Source organism: Falco naumanni, chromosome 13 (genome assembly GCF_017639655.2).
Source record: "Falco naumanni isolate bFalNau1 chromosome 13, bFalNau1.pat, whole genome shotgun sequence".
Classification (NCBI taxonomy): domain Eukaryota; kingdom Metazoa; phylum Chordata; class Aves; order Falconiformes; family Falconidae; genus Falco; species Falco naumanni.
The window spans coordinates 30,237,901-30,251,905 of NC_054066.1; the positions used below are offsets into that span (position 1 = coordinate 30,237,901).

Genomic DNA, 14,005 nt, shown 5'->3' on the forward strand with positions numbered 1-14,005 from the left:
TATTTTATTTTTAGTATTTGATTTTTAGAATGATGGCAACCAGAACATGATTTGAATGACATGAACATGAACCAGAATGACAGCAAAATGTATTTTACATGTTAGCAAACTAGGGGAAAGGCTTTTTTTTTTTTTTCTCTCCTTTTTTTTTTTCTTTCTCTTTTTTGCCCCTTCTTTAATTTTTCTGTTCTGATCTTACCTTTATTAGTGTGAAAAAATGTCCAGTGAGATTTGAAAATGCACAGCCTAAGTATCAAAGACATGAACTTCATTACTGGATTGTACTTTAATTAAAAAAACATCCTAGCTAAGTATATCCAGCCTCATTTTATCTCTTCCTTTTCTTCTCTTTATCTTTCTGTTATTTCTTTCTTGCTGTTTTTCTAGTACTAGCCTTTCTTGTGTTGCTGCACTTGCTATTATATTTTAAAAAAACACTTTCAGTACCTTCTTGTAGACAGTTAAAAAAGACGGTCTGCCTGTTTTCTGAAGTTCGCACATTTTCACAGACTCCAGCTGATTTTTTCATAAACAGAAACATCACCATTAGAATTGTCACTTGACAAACGTACCGACATACATAAGCTGTTAAGGCTCTTCAGACTGTTTATTCTCAACACTTACGAACTAACCAAATATTACTAAATCTAATCAATCTAATCTTACTAAATCTAATGCAAATTATTACTTATCAGTGAATATATTGATAATTTGGGTATAAAGGAAATACTGCATTCATGGGCACCAGTATATGTTAATTCCCAATGAATAATTGTTACATTATTTGTGAAGAGCCCACACCGGTCCTTCTCAATGAAGAAATCGATTGAAAACATAGTAAAACATATTACAAGCTCAAAAACATGTTAATCTCTGTACTTGAGAGAATGAATGACTGATTAAGTGGAAAAAATTCTCTACTGTGATGAAATGCTGCCTCTGCTTATTCCATATTTTAAAAAAAGGTGAGTAAACTAGGGAAAAAACAGGTACAGCTTTCTTATTTTAAGGTCTTAGGACGTTTGTTTGGAACATCCCCGTGGAGCCAAACAACCTTTGTCTAAACCTTTGTACCACTAGATGTCATGGTGGTTTTGCAGAGATAATGCTAGAAGAATTTATTCTTTCTGAAGGAATTTTGAAACAAGTTTCCTGTGGCTCTAATTGCTAATTTTTCATCCTAAAGACAGTGTGCATGAGACAGGTCATTAGTCATATGCTTATCATTAGGCAGAGGGTTCATTCTAAAGATTATTGGGTCAAAGTCTTGGTTCTAGTGGTTTTCTTCTAACATGTTAAGTACCGTATGGTTGCAAATGATATTCTTTGTAATTTGGTATATAGCAAATTATGTCATCTAGTAGCAACTCACATAGTTTCAGTGCCTCTCTTTTGCACCAGTTTAAACTGAGGGCAATTTCACTTAAGGTAAGCTGTTAGAAACAGATACGTGGAAGGTTAAATTTGAATCTGTAGGTTTTAAACTAGTTTATTATTTCTACTTCAGCTCTCAAAGAACTTGGTCTCACTGAACAGTAAAATGAAATTGTGATTTGAGTATAGCACAGTTCAAGTATGCATGTAAAAACTCTCAAGTGGAATTAGCTGGCCCATGAAGCATGGGTTAGGCTGTCAATAATCAGTTGTAATGTGCAGGTTTATGATGAGGCGATGCACAAGGTGTCTGAGGTTATAACATAGGTAATTTATTTTGTAGGGATTCTCTCTGCAGGCAGCAGGGCCATAGAAGTGCAGTCATTCTACAGGTAGTTGCGCTTGTTCAAGGTTTGACTCGACCTGGCTGTCTGCCACTACCCCTCATGAAAGGCTGTCAGTGTGACAGCTCTGCCAGTAAAGCCATTTATATGAGCATTTCATGATCTGCAACATGCAAAATGAGAGAGGGTAGTTTAAACAGGCAAACGGGCTCCCTGGTTTAGTGGGAAGCTGATTAGAAAGTCCTCAAACACACCTGTCTCGTGACTGAACTATGGGACTGGCATCCAGCCGAGCTAGGAACTGAAGGGTAGGTTCTGCTGTGTTTAAGCCAGCACAGGTGGGTATGGAAAACACTCTCTGTCTACCTTACGATTTTCTTCACATCAGTGTAAACCAGCAGTCATCAGTTACATTGTCTAGAATTACTTTCCTGAATATATATGTATATGAAAAAATAGCCATCTATATATAATGTGTATATATTACATTTTCACTTGTTACAAGACTGCAGTACTTCTGAGCTGTTGGAATAACCCTCCCCTTGTATTTATTTGCTTTTTCAGGAAGCTGCTCTGTGCAGACAACTTCCCATGGACTCAGAGAACATGGTCCCAGTTCAGACAGCTGTGAATACGCCTGCCATGACACAAGACATGAGGCCTATTACAAGTAATGGATCTGATCCTTTCTTGAACAGGCAAGTTCATGTCCTCTTCATTAGGCAATTGGTTCTGTTGCCTTCTCTACACTTTTAAAGCTGTATCTCTGAAGTAGTTTCCTTTATCATCTTCCGTACTTACTGTGAACAGGGAGTATGGCTGAGTGGCTGACCTGAAATCTTTCAGTTTGTACTTCAAGAAGTAATCTTAGCGAAATCAAACAAATGGTAACAGGTGGATTTAATTGCACTGTACGTGTATGTAGAAGACTCTAGGTAGAACAGGTACATTACCTAAGCATAAATAAACTCAATTCTTTTAGGCTGTCAGAACTGTTTTTGTCTAGAGAGTCATATATGCATGTGTGTATTTTAGAATTTTAAGAGTGGCCTCACTTCAGTTGCTTTATATTTGGGCTGATGTAACATGACCACATTAATGGCCAACAGTTCAGAATGAGGCTTATTTAGTGTTTAACTTGAATATCTAACCTACTTTTTTCTAATATCTTTTTTTTTTATATATCTTTTTTTCTAATATCTAATCTAACTTTTTTCAAACACTATGATCAGGGACTATGTCTACCTGAACATCTTTACTGAGGCTTTTTCACGTTTCAATTTATAGTGGGCCATACCATTCCAGGGAGCAGAGTACAGACAGTGGCTTGGGATTAGGATGCTACAGTATACCAACAACACCTGAAGATTTCCTCAGCAACGTAGATGAGATGGATACAGGTAGAATACTCTAATTTATCTTACAGTATAATGATACTAATAACTTTGTGTTATACCCAGTAATGTTTTATAATTGTGTAACAACGATAACTTCTCACTTCCCTATGCAGGAGAACAGGCTGAGACTGGGGTGTGTGTGGAAATGCCTACAAGGTACTTAGCGCCTAGAAAAGCTACTTAGTGCATAGAAGGCTCTCATCTTCAACTTAGGTCCAGATTCTACCCTTTTACCTTAGACTGATACTAAACAAGTCAAAGTTGGAAAATGTGAGCCTTGATTTGTGTTTTCATACATGGTAAAAATGTGGTCTTGGGTTACAATCTTGGGACAAATCACTGCATTTTCTAACTTTGGGAAATCAGTCTCATTAATAAGTCTCTTACAATGGCAAAGCTGGATTTCTCTTCAGACAGAATGTAGTTACCTAGTTTAGGTTTTGCTATGTATTTATTTTTATATGAGTGTCCTCGTGCTGTTTAAAATACTGAAATAAGTTACTAGGAAATCCGGTTTTTTTCAGACAGTGAAATTCTCAGCCCTTCCTCACCTAAACTTCCTTCTGAAGTCATCAGAGGTTGTAGATGATGCAAAGAGTGAATGGTTTCTCTATTAAATATTATAATGCTTGTTATTACTAATTGATGAAAAAATAATATATTACTGCAGAGCTGCATTGCTGTAAAACACTTTCTTCAGTTGTGCCCTATGGACAGAATTCAGCCTTGTGCAGAGAGCATGATAGAGGGTTTACGTAAAACTCGATTGTATGGCTCGCTGTGCAGACAGTAAACTTTGAACTGTTGTGCTTCCCAAGTGGAAGGTCAGAGGATGATTACTTTGAACACTGCTGGAAGGGGCCTTTTGTGCTTTTGAGAACAAAGCAAGGACATGACATTAACTCTTAGAAGAATATGCGTTCTGCAAGCAAATACGGTTTTGAGGTAACTTTTGTAGAGGATAGGAATGCTGACAAGTGCTTACTGGAAAGGAGGAATATAATTTTTGTATCAATTGTGTTGTGTTAAATTACCCACAATAAGAGTTTGGTATTTCAAAAGTTCTTCTTTACTTTTCCTAGGAGATACCATAGCACAGACAACAATGAACATAAATCCACAACAAACACGTTTCCCTGATTTCCTCGACTGCCTTCCAGGAACAAATGTTGATCTTGGGACTCTAGAGTCAGAAGACTTCATCCCCATTCTCAACGATGTGGAGTCAGTACTTAACAAAAATGAGCCCTTCCTTACTTGGCTGTAATCATTCAGTGCTGATTTGGCCTACAATGCAATTCAACATTTCTTTTTCCTCTTGAGGTAGAGGTAGAATATCTGAAAATCCTCAAGCGATACAACTTACTGCCTTAATGACTTTTATTACATCATCTTTATGATCAATTTATTCTCTGCCTGGGTTTGATTGACACTAATTTAAATACAGAATACATATATATATATAAAAATACATATATGCATATATATTTTTTCCTCTTAAAAATGAAAGCACACTTCTTCACATATCTATATACTTCTTTACCTTTTCAGACCAGGCAGAAATGTTTGACTTTTAAGGACAGAAAGTGGGTGGTGTTTGTGCATGTCCTTGACTGATCTCCTAGGTATTGATTAACATCACAAACCCTTCATGAATCACAAAAGCTAACTACTAGGTCACTTGATTCAAAAAAATGTGCACAGCATCAGACCACGAGGGCAGTTTTATTACTATGTTTATGACAATAATACCAGACGCTTTTTTTATCAAGTTACTTAAGCTTTAAAAATCTTTTTTTTCATTCTTTGTAACTAACTGTACTATATGGAATACAGATTAAATCTGATCCATATCAGCCATAATAATTCTCCTTATATATTTCTAAAGGCACAAACAGTACTGTTGCAGTTTCTTTTTTCAGTATATTACTGTATAGTTTTCAGAAAATAAATACTTCCAATCTGAAAGTACCAGAACTGTTTAGCAACAATTTTACACTACAATATTGTTGCAAAATAAACCAGACTGGTACTGACTGCTGCCTTATAAAAACAAAACAATGTATTATAAACAAACATCTTTTTAAAAGGTCTTAGATTTTGATGTTTATTATATTAAGCACTACAATTTTGTAACTTAACATATGAACAAACAATTTTTTATATAGATAAAATCTGTGGCAAATAAATGCAAAACCATGCTTTTAAAATGAGGTCTGAAAAATGTGGCACAACTCATTAGTGTTGTATGTAGTGGGAAAAAAACCCTTGCTCATACAGTTTTTGGTAATATTTTTAACTGACAATGTCAAAATTACATGTAGTTGTATACATGAAAAAAGATGGTAACTTTATCAAGGCAGTGGTAAAGCAGTATTGCAACCTGTCTGGTAAAGTTGCTTAGTTCTTAGGTCTTTCACTTACTGTAATTGTTGTACAGGACACAAGGCATGTTCTGTGTATTTCTACTTATTGTATATCATACAAATACTTTATCAGAGGTTTGGGACTGAGAAGGCATCAAGGACACTAAGCTTGCAGTTCCCCTGAAATGCAAATGAAGTCCTAAAATTCTTAAATATTTTGAAATTGTATTATTTATAATCTATGAATTTAAGCTTTTTATATTGAGAAATATGTCTTTTAATGAAAGGCATTAAAACTTTTCTCTCAGCTTGATCCAGGCTGTGTAGAGAGAGGAAGAGATGTAGCACTCAGTGCAAATGTGCATTTGCCAGGTCTGTTAACACTTAACACAAGGTCTTACTGATGCACCACAATATTGGTCACTAAAGATGTTTTTCCCTCAGGTTGGGTGAAGGTAGGTGAAAAGTTCAGAGATGAAGTGATGGGAACATGGAGTAGGTGTGGAAGACAAATGATTGTGTAACAAACCTAGATCCTTGCCAGGAAGGGTGGCCGCGGATAGGGATGCACAGAAAACAAATCACCGGTGTTAAGTAAAGAACATAAAGAAGAACTTGATATGATAAATTGTCATGTTGATGATGAACTTGTGGGTGTATGTGATATCAGAAGATGGAAAACAAAAAGCACACACACCAAAATTTTGAAAAAAAGAGATGGAAGGCAAAGACTTTCAGTCATGAAGTTTTATTACATAGAGAAAAGTAGCTTTTTTTATGTTGTGGGGTCTTTTTAGTAGAAAATGAGATGTGACAGCAGAGTTGTGTCTGCACAGAATTTAATTACTGTATGGGCATTGTGTTTCTTTTATTCTTTTAGAGGAGTTATTTGGGTTTTTGGTTTTTTTTTTTTTAATTATTATTTTTGCTAGTGCTAACTGTTGAGATAACAGAAATTTCTTTCAACAAACAGGGGACCGGGCAGGGCTGACCAATGTTACTGTAATTATGATCAGTCTCTCTCTTTTAAGGATTTCTTCAGGTTTTCAGCCTAAATGAAAACCAGATGGTCCTAAGGCTTTGTTCTTTAGTGAAGTGATTGACTTTGGTAAAAGACTTGGAGATTTTTGTGGTGTCTGGTTGTGATGCCAGTTTGTAAGGCCAACTCATCAGCACTGCATAATTGGCCTAACAAACTGAAACCCATTGGTGCTAGAACCATTTACAGTAGCTGCAGATCTGAGCTCTAGTATGATTCAGTTGATATTGCTCATTAGATGATGTTTAGAAAATGCAGTTTGTTCACTTGCTAGTAAGTCTGTACTATTGTAAATTAAAATTTTGTCATAATAAAAGATTTTCCAAGCAAATCAGGTTCTCAGCTGGTATGAATTAGCTAACCTGTGTTGACTTCAGTTTGGCTACACTGATTTTCATTGGCTGAAGGTTGTACTTCTTACAGTGGTTTCCTAGTAAAGGCACCCAAAATGTTTATCTGAATGGTGGAACTACAAAATTGATTTCTCTTTCATTGGTGTTTCAGGTGTTTAAAGTGTCTTGGTCCAAAGACCTTAAAAAGGAAACACACACCCCCCTCAACTATATTTCCATATTACTTCCATAACAAACCAACAGCATGTGAAACAGTACTTAAGTGTAAAAGAACTGCCAAGATCTTTGATCAGATTTTTACTGTCATGAACCAAATTGTGGTTAAAAGTGATGCTTTATGCTGTGAGCTTTTAATTTTTGTAATGGAGAGAATGTATCAAATGAAGTACAGCAACAACAAAATCTACTTTTTAAAGTTCTCTTTTTTTAAAAAAGTTTCTGGCTTTAAACAGGCTTATGGCAGAACTTTTAAAGTATGCAAAACGTATGTAATTCTTACAAAACTAGATTTATTGGTGACAGTGTTTCACTGTACTATTTCAGGTTTTGAACATTTATTTTACTAAACGTACACTGCCTACTTGTAGTATAAATACAATAAATGTTCCAGCTGGACGGTTTTATTGTTGACCATCGGTGAGGGTGGCAGACCTAAGTCATGGTGATACAGAAGTAACGGGATGCTGTTAATTACAGTTTGTATTCTGGTATTACTGTTAAAATGTAACCTGGGGAGGGATTGGGTTTGACTTTTTGACAACAAATGCTCTTTAGGGGAAGGGAAGGATTCAAATGTCTGTTTTAAATACAGAAAAATGTGGGTGTTCAAATAAACTTGTTTCCTAATACATCCATGTACATGCTAGTACTTTAGCTTTTCTATTTACTTTTTTTTTTATTATTATATGGCATGTGTGAGCATTTGTTTTTAATTTTTAGTTCCTTGCAACAGATTCTATGTATCTAAAGCAATCAGATCAAACTGTTGTATCCAGGGTTTGATTCTGTTTTTTGGGTTTTTTTTATTTCTTCCATCTTGTATGTGAAAAACAAATATAAATGAACTTAAAAGATTTTGGATGCATATTGGCTTATTATATTATTTCTTTTTTTTTTTTCTCTGGAGGATTTTAGTACGTACTTCCTAGGGAGCTGTGTAACACTGCTTGGAATAAAGGTACAGATGTACTATTGTGTGCAAAAGGCATACATTTTGAATTAATTAATTAGCACTTAGCAAGTGAAATGGGTTATTTTACCATTACGTTTCGGTTTCATTAGTAGTTGCCATGGCCGTTAGTGGCGGTTACAGCGTGCGCCCCGGTGCCATCGTTTTTTCTTTTAGTGGCACCCGGTAACTCATACCGCGCACACGCAGGCGGGACCGCCGCCGCCAGGGAGCTGGAGGCCGCGGGGGGCGAGCGGCTCTGTCCGCTCCCGGGGCTGCAACAGCCGGTGCAACTAGTACTGTGGATTTTAATAGTGTTCCTTGAGTCATGCCCTTACAGAATTATTCTAATTAATTGTTAGAATGCTGCTGCCAGGATCTCGCGTTTACCCGAAGAGGCGCGGCGGCGCGTGGGCTCGGTTCGCTCAGGTTTGGTTCGGCGGGGACGCCGAGCGCGTGCCGACGGGGGTCGCCCGGTATGCGGCTGATGCAGCCCCCCACGGCTTGCGGGCTCTCCGCGCCCCACGTTACCGGGGGGCCGACAGCGGGCCGTTTCAGTGGGGGAGGGGGAGAGGCGGGCTTTCCCGGGGCCGCGGTGCGCCGAGACCCCCGCTCGTTTGGAGGAGGCATTTCGATGGCCTGGCTTTCCCACCCGACAAGGCAACGGAGCAGCTGCGCCGGCGGGCCCCCCGCCCGCCCTACTGGGCCCGGGGCTCCGCTCAGGCCGCGCTAGCCGGGGCGCTCCGCTGGCGGGGATGGCGGGACGGCTCCAGGCAGCGCCGCTGCCGGCGAGCAACCGCCCTGGGGCGGCCCGCGGCGCCCACCGCTAGCACCTCGTCTTCCAGTGCGCCGGCCGGAGCCGCGTGCAGTGTTGCAGACAGGCTGCCGCTTGTGTTGGGGCGGGGGTTGTGCCGCGCTGCTCCGCTACCGCAGCTGTGCCGCCGCACTGCTCTCCTTTCCGAAACCACGTCCCTTGCAAGCCGGCGCGCGGAGCGAGGGCGCGCGCATCACGCGCGAAGGCGGGAAGCGGCGGCGCTGAGGTGAGGAGCGGGCGCCCCGCCGCGCCCAGCCCGCTCCGCCCGCGCGTTCGGGGCCCCGCCGCCGCCTCAGGGGGCCGCTCCCGCGGCGCCTCTGGCCACGGCCCCCGGCGGAGGGTGAGACGAACTGGGGCCCGGGGGCCGTCGATCTCCGCCCGGAGCCGCGCAAGGGGCTGCGGCTCCCGCCGTCCCAGGAGCGAGTCGGGCCGGCGGAGGCGGCGGGAGCGAGGCCGGCAGCAGGTCAGAGGGGGCGGCAGGGGGCGGCAGGGGGCAGCCGGGACGCGGCCCCGGCCTGTGCGGCCGGCCCGAAGGCGCGGACCGCGGCTCGGCCGGCGGGAGCTGCTGCGCTACCGGTCGTGCCGGGCGGCGCGGGGCTGGCGCTCAGCGCTCGCCTCGGCGAGCTGGGCCGAGGGGGGCGGGGGGGCTCTCCCGCCAGCCGCGGCCGCGGGCGGGCCCCAGAGGCAACGCTGGAGGCCGGGACAGCGGGCGCTGGTGCCGGGCCTGCGCCTTGGGCCGGCCGAGAGCTGTGGCGGCAGGAAGCGCTTGCACGCTCAGGGGCCGTGGAGACCTTCCACTGGGCGGTTTTCTGTACGTACCGTTCTCGAAATAATGCCGAAAGCCACTCTTACCTAGCACGGTTCGGTAGCTCGATTGCGTATTTTTCAGTGCCCACCGGTGACTTTATTTCGGTTTGGAGTCTTTGGATCCGCAGCTGGGAGCAGTTTCTATTTCAGCAAAGGGTCCCGCAGCGAATTAGCAGTGACAGGTGGAGGTTGTCAGTGATGCTTCTCAGGTGAAGATGTCTGTAAGAAAGCCCCTTTGTATTGGGAGAGCTTTTGTGCTTTCTGTTAAACAGTGTGCCCTGTCCTAGTGAAAAAGTAATTTGGCAAGAAAAAAAACTTTAGGTGTTCTATCTGGGTTTTTATTCACATCCATCACTGTGGTACTACGTCTGTTCTCTGGGGTAAAGACTCCCCATATACATGTCACAGAACAAGTTGTTCTCCCCATCTCCTCAGGTGGCAGACGTTCTGGAGTTTGCAGTCATTTACCTTGTCGCTGATTACACCACCAGCAGTGTAGGAGCTGCAAAGGAGGAGTTGAAGTTGAACTGTGGACAGGCAATGAACACAGAACGATGTTAGCAGACATTTGCTCAGCCGAGAGCAAAAGATGTCTTTTAACTTTTTGTGTATGTTACTTCCTAATTTTAGAAACAAATTTTTTTGCAAAGAGTTGCCAGGTAAATAATGCATTGTTTCCTGACAGGTGACACTGTACGGTGTTTAATGTATCATCCTGTTGCAATCTGTTTATTGGAGACAGGTGAGAGCGCTCCCAGCTTCGTGTAGTTTAGGTGTGCAGGGGCACCAGTTTTGTCAGGCTAAGTTGAAATGTGTAGGCTCAAATCACATGCACACACTCCACATGTTGTAAGCTGAGTTGTTAAATAACCTGTGTATTTCTTTTTATGTAAATGCTTAGCTGAAACAATGCAACGCAATGTCAAAATTGCCATGCTTTCAGCACCCGAGTCAATCAGTCACTGAGCAGCCAGTTTATGTGAGTGAATAATGAAGCTTCAGATAACATGTGCATCTCTGAGATTTTGCAAACCATACTAATGTTTTTTTCTTTAGGCTACTAGGATTTCCGCATCTGTGTAAGCGTATATATGTTAACATTTGTACACACTAAAATTGAGTGTGGTGTTCCAAGTTGGTCAGGGCTACTGTGATCTGTTCTAACATTTTCAGATCTCCCAGTTTGTGGTTTCTCTCTTGCCATCATCTTTCTGTCCCTGTCCAGCATTGTACTTTCTTTACCTGTGATTTCTCTCCTGGGAGTACCACGGGCCCATTGTACCTTCTTCCTCTGTTACAACCATCTACGATCGGTCCTTCTCCTTGACGTTACTGAACGCCTTGTTCAGTAAAAACAGAGAGCAATCTTCAGTTACTCCAGAACAATGGAGGAAAGCATGATTCCATTTAAATTAAATGCTAGTGGAGAGCCCCAGATATTAACCATAACTGAACAGATTTAGGAACGCTGTTGTTGGCGCTTTAAAATGCTAGGTCAGCTGAGCTGCTGGTTCCAGTTCATTGATACTTGTTCAATACACCGCAAGGCCAAGGTGCAAATGCAGTCCAGATCGCAAGATGAAACGTGTGTGCCTTGTCTTGGTGTCTGCAGTGTATTATTTCATGTTAGAAAACCAGCATGTATTTGGGCATCTCAGAAGCACTTACTCATAAAGCACCTGTTGCTTTTGGTTTTAGGTATCATAGCTTCCTATCTGTGATTATCCCAAGTGTCCCAAAAAGATTTATGTATTCTGTTTATTAATACATCAAAATTGTACACTATGCAGCTTCCTGTCCTTTTGATGAATGCTGACGAGAAGCATTCCATGTTCCTAAAGGTGTCGCATAAATAAGACAAATGGGAGATAAGGTGCAGGACAGCTGCTAACCACAGATTAAAGAATAGATAGATGTAAGATGATTGCATCAGTGGGTGGTGATATAAAGAGTACTCTCAAGTTCCCTAGCAATGCAGTGGAACAGGTGGGAGACACAGCTTTTTCTGAAGAGATTTTTTATAATTTCTGTTATTATCTTGCATGATGTATCACTGAGGCTGCTTTACTTTTATTAACGTAACTCATAGTACCTGAATCTAGCTATTTAACATTTTTGTATATTGCTCACCAGCTTTTAGTGCTTCTGAATACTTTTAAGTTCTTCACATATCTCTAGAGTAGGTGCAGAGTACGTAAGTTTTCTGAAAGCACAGGCCATGGAATCGTTATTTCAGGAGGAAAATTTTAGGGAAGAGATGAGGCAAATACATTGATGAACTAGCAGACTTGAGACATCCAGTCTGGCAAGCTGGTTTGTGAAAGTTTGTTTTAGGAATTTCTTAAGAAGCGTATCTGTTGATCTGAATCCCTCAAACTTCTTGTTTCATCCTTGATTTCTTTGGGAAATAGTTTATTCTTTTTAACTTTTAAAAGACTAGTTGTTTCTAAAAAGTATTTTTGCGTTTCAGCTCTCTTTTGCCTTTCCTGTCTCTGGCAGGCACAGCTAAATTGAACTTCTACAAAAAGATGAATAAATAACATTTGCACTCATGTATAGATTGGAAGCTTTAAGAAGAGGAGTTATGAGCTACTCAACTCAGCTGAATGGAAATTGTGACTTCAACACAAGTCCAGCGTTCAGCTTCTAGAAAAGTTGCAGAATGAGCTTGCAGGAGCACAACATGAATAACTGAATTGTGAAGGAACATCAGTTGTGATGAAAGAGTGACCATTTTTTGTTTTGTCACAGGTGAGGATCCAAAACATGGTAGGACTCTCCAAATATGTAAAGATTTTCTGTGAAGAGGAAGACTTTTCCATAAGCCCATCAGGAAGATAACAGCTTTGTACCAGGAGGTTGCATGTTCACGTATGAAGAAAGTCTTTCTAACTTCCAGAACAGTGTCACAAAATGCTGAAGGTGTGTGTAGAACAGGTTACACAGATGTCTTGGAAATTCTTTAAGTGTCGTTTGCACTGTCTTTGCATACAAAGGTAGGCCCCAAAGATGCCTCCCAGACCTGTTTATCTGTGACTCTTAAGCCACTGCATAGCCTTTGTTAGACAAGGGATTGCAGTTAGTTAGTGCCACGAATAGGGGGTTAAAAGCCTTTCACAAATAGAAATAGGTTTGGTTACTTACTGTGAATATTTCTACATTATTAGATTACACAGGCTGTGCAGTTTCTGTACAGGAGAGATTCAAGACAAGGAATACATGTATTTTAGCATGTAAATAGATACATGTGTTGAAGTTTTAACGGGGCTTTCTCATTACGTACCTGGGTTTAAATAGGGTATGTTCCCGTCCTTTCCATGGGTACTGATTTTATATTGTGTCAGAGATGTGGAAAGTTACTTGATTTTCTAGAAATGAGGCTTCATTTACCATTTGTTTGGAGCCAGTGTTTGAAGTTGATGTTCCGCATGAGAAATTGGCTTGTCTTCTAACAAGACAGGACCTGTGGGATTCGCAGCAGTAACCGATCAGGTTGTGGTTCACCCTTGTCTTTGTGGCTAATGAACTTTGCTGTTGGAGTAAGTCGCTAGGGCAGTGTTCCTGTACTCTGGAACACTGCTACTGTGTCCCTCTCATCTGAGAGTGTAGTGGGGAAGCTTGAAAACTTCAAATAAAGGTGAAACAACTACTGCATGAGGAATGGCTAAATATACTAATGCTCTTTGTGGCTAAAAAAAGAGACAACTGAGAGGAAATGTGAGAGAAGCTATGAAATGAAGTATCGTGGGGAAGAGGGGAGAGGACTGTCTGTGTACACCTTCTTGGGGGCAAGAACTAAGAGACATCGAATGGAAGGAACAGGTGTCAGGGTCAGACCAAAGGAGGTCTTCCCACAGCATGAAGTTAGATTATGGAAGGGATATTGTGATCCAAGAAACAGCTGGACAGCTTTCTGGAGAAGGAATCTCTCAAGAAGAGTAAAACGCAGAGATGGAACCTTTGTCTCGGGAGGTCCCTGGCATAATTGTAGGCTGGGAAGGTCTCTCTACAAGCCTCCTGTATTCTTATACTTTCTGTTTTCAGTTTCACCTTCTTCAGCCATATTGTGTTGTCATGTTCCCTCTGGTAAGGGTGACTGGAGGAAAATCAATTACAGATTAGTGAAGATCCCCATCATGCTGAGAAATGGCTGTGAATTGGCCTTTCTCACAATGTTCCTGGGATGAAGCAGGGTATTGTGGTGTTGAAGATGACTTGTAACACCTCAGACTAGCACTCTTCTTTTGCCTGTTACTTTGACCCTACATTTACCTGCACAGCAGTGCTGCTGCTTGCAGCCATGTGTCAGTCACAGTCAAGAAAAGAGACCTCATCATGAGATT

The 14,005-nt window shown here is 41.4% G+C and overlaps 2 protein-coding genes across 3 annotated transcripts in view; both read left to right on the forward strand.

Moving 5' to 3' along the window:
- The window catches only part of WWTR1 (WW domain containing transcription regulator 1), a 77,214-nt gene extending 69,271 nt beyond the window's left edge, over window positions 1–7,943 (forward strand). The window contains exons 4-6 of the mRNA XM_040612786.1: window positions 2,283–2,416; window positions 3,006–3,118; window positions 4,198–7,943. Of these exons, the coding sequence (XP_040468720.1) occupies window positions 2,283–2,416; window positions 3,006–3,118; window positions 4,198–4,382 (432 nt within the window). The 3' untranslated portion in view covers window positions 4,383–7,943. The remainder of the gene's footprint in view (window positions 1–2,282; window positions 2,417–3,005; window positions 3,119–4,197) is intronic.
- A 408-nt stretch (window positions 7,944–8,351) lies between these two features.
- LOC121096597 (transmembrane 4 L6 family member 1-like) overlaps window positions 8,352–14,005 on the forward strand; it is a 53,727-nt gene continuing 48,073 nt past the window's right edge. The window contains exons 1-2 of one of the 2 annotated variants that reach the window (XM_040612733.1): window positions 9,630–10,404; window positions 12,414–12,584. In XM_040612733.1, the coding sequence (XP_040468667.1) occupies window positions 12,576–12,584 (9 nt within the window). In that variant the 5' untranslated portion in view covers window positions 9,630–10,404; window positions 12,414–12,575. Of the gene's footprint in view, window positions 8,471–9,629; window positions 10,405–12,413; window positions 12,585–14,005 lie in introns of those variants that run through there. The other variant, XM_040612732.1, reaches the window with a different exon arrangement.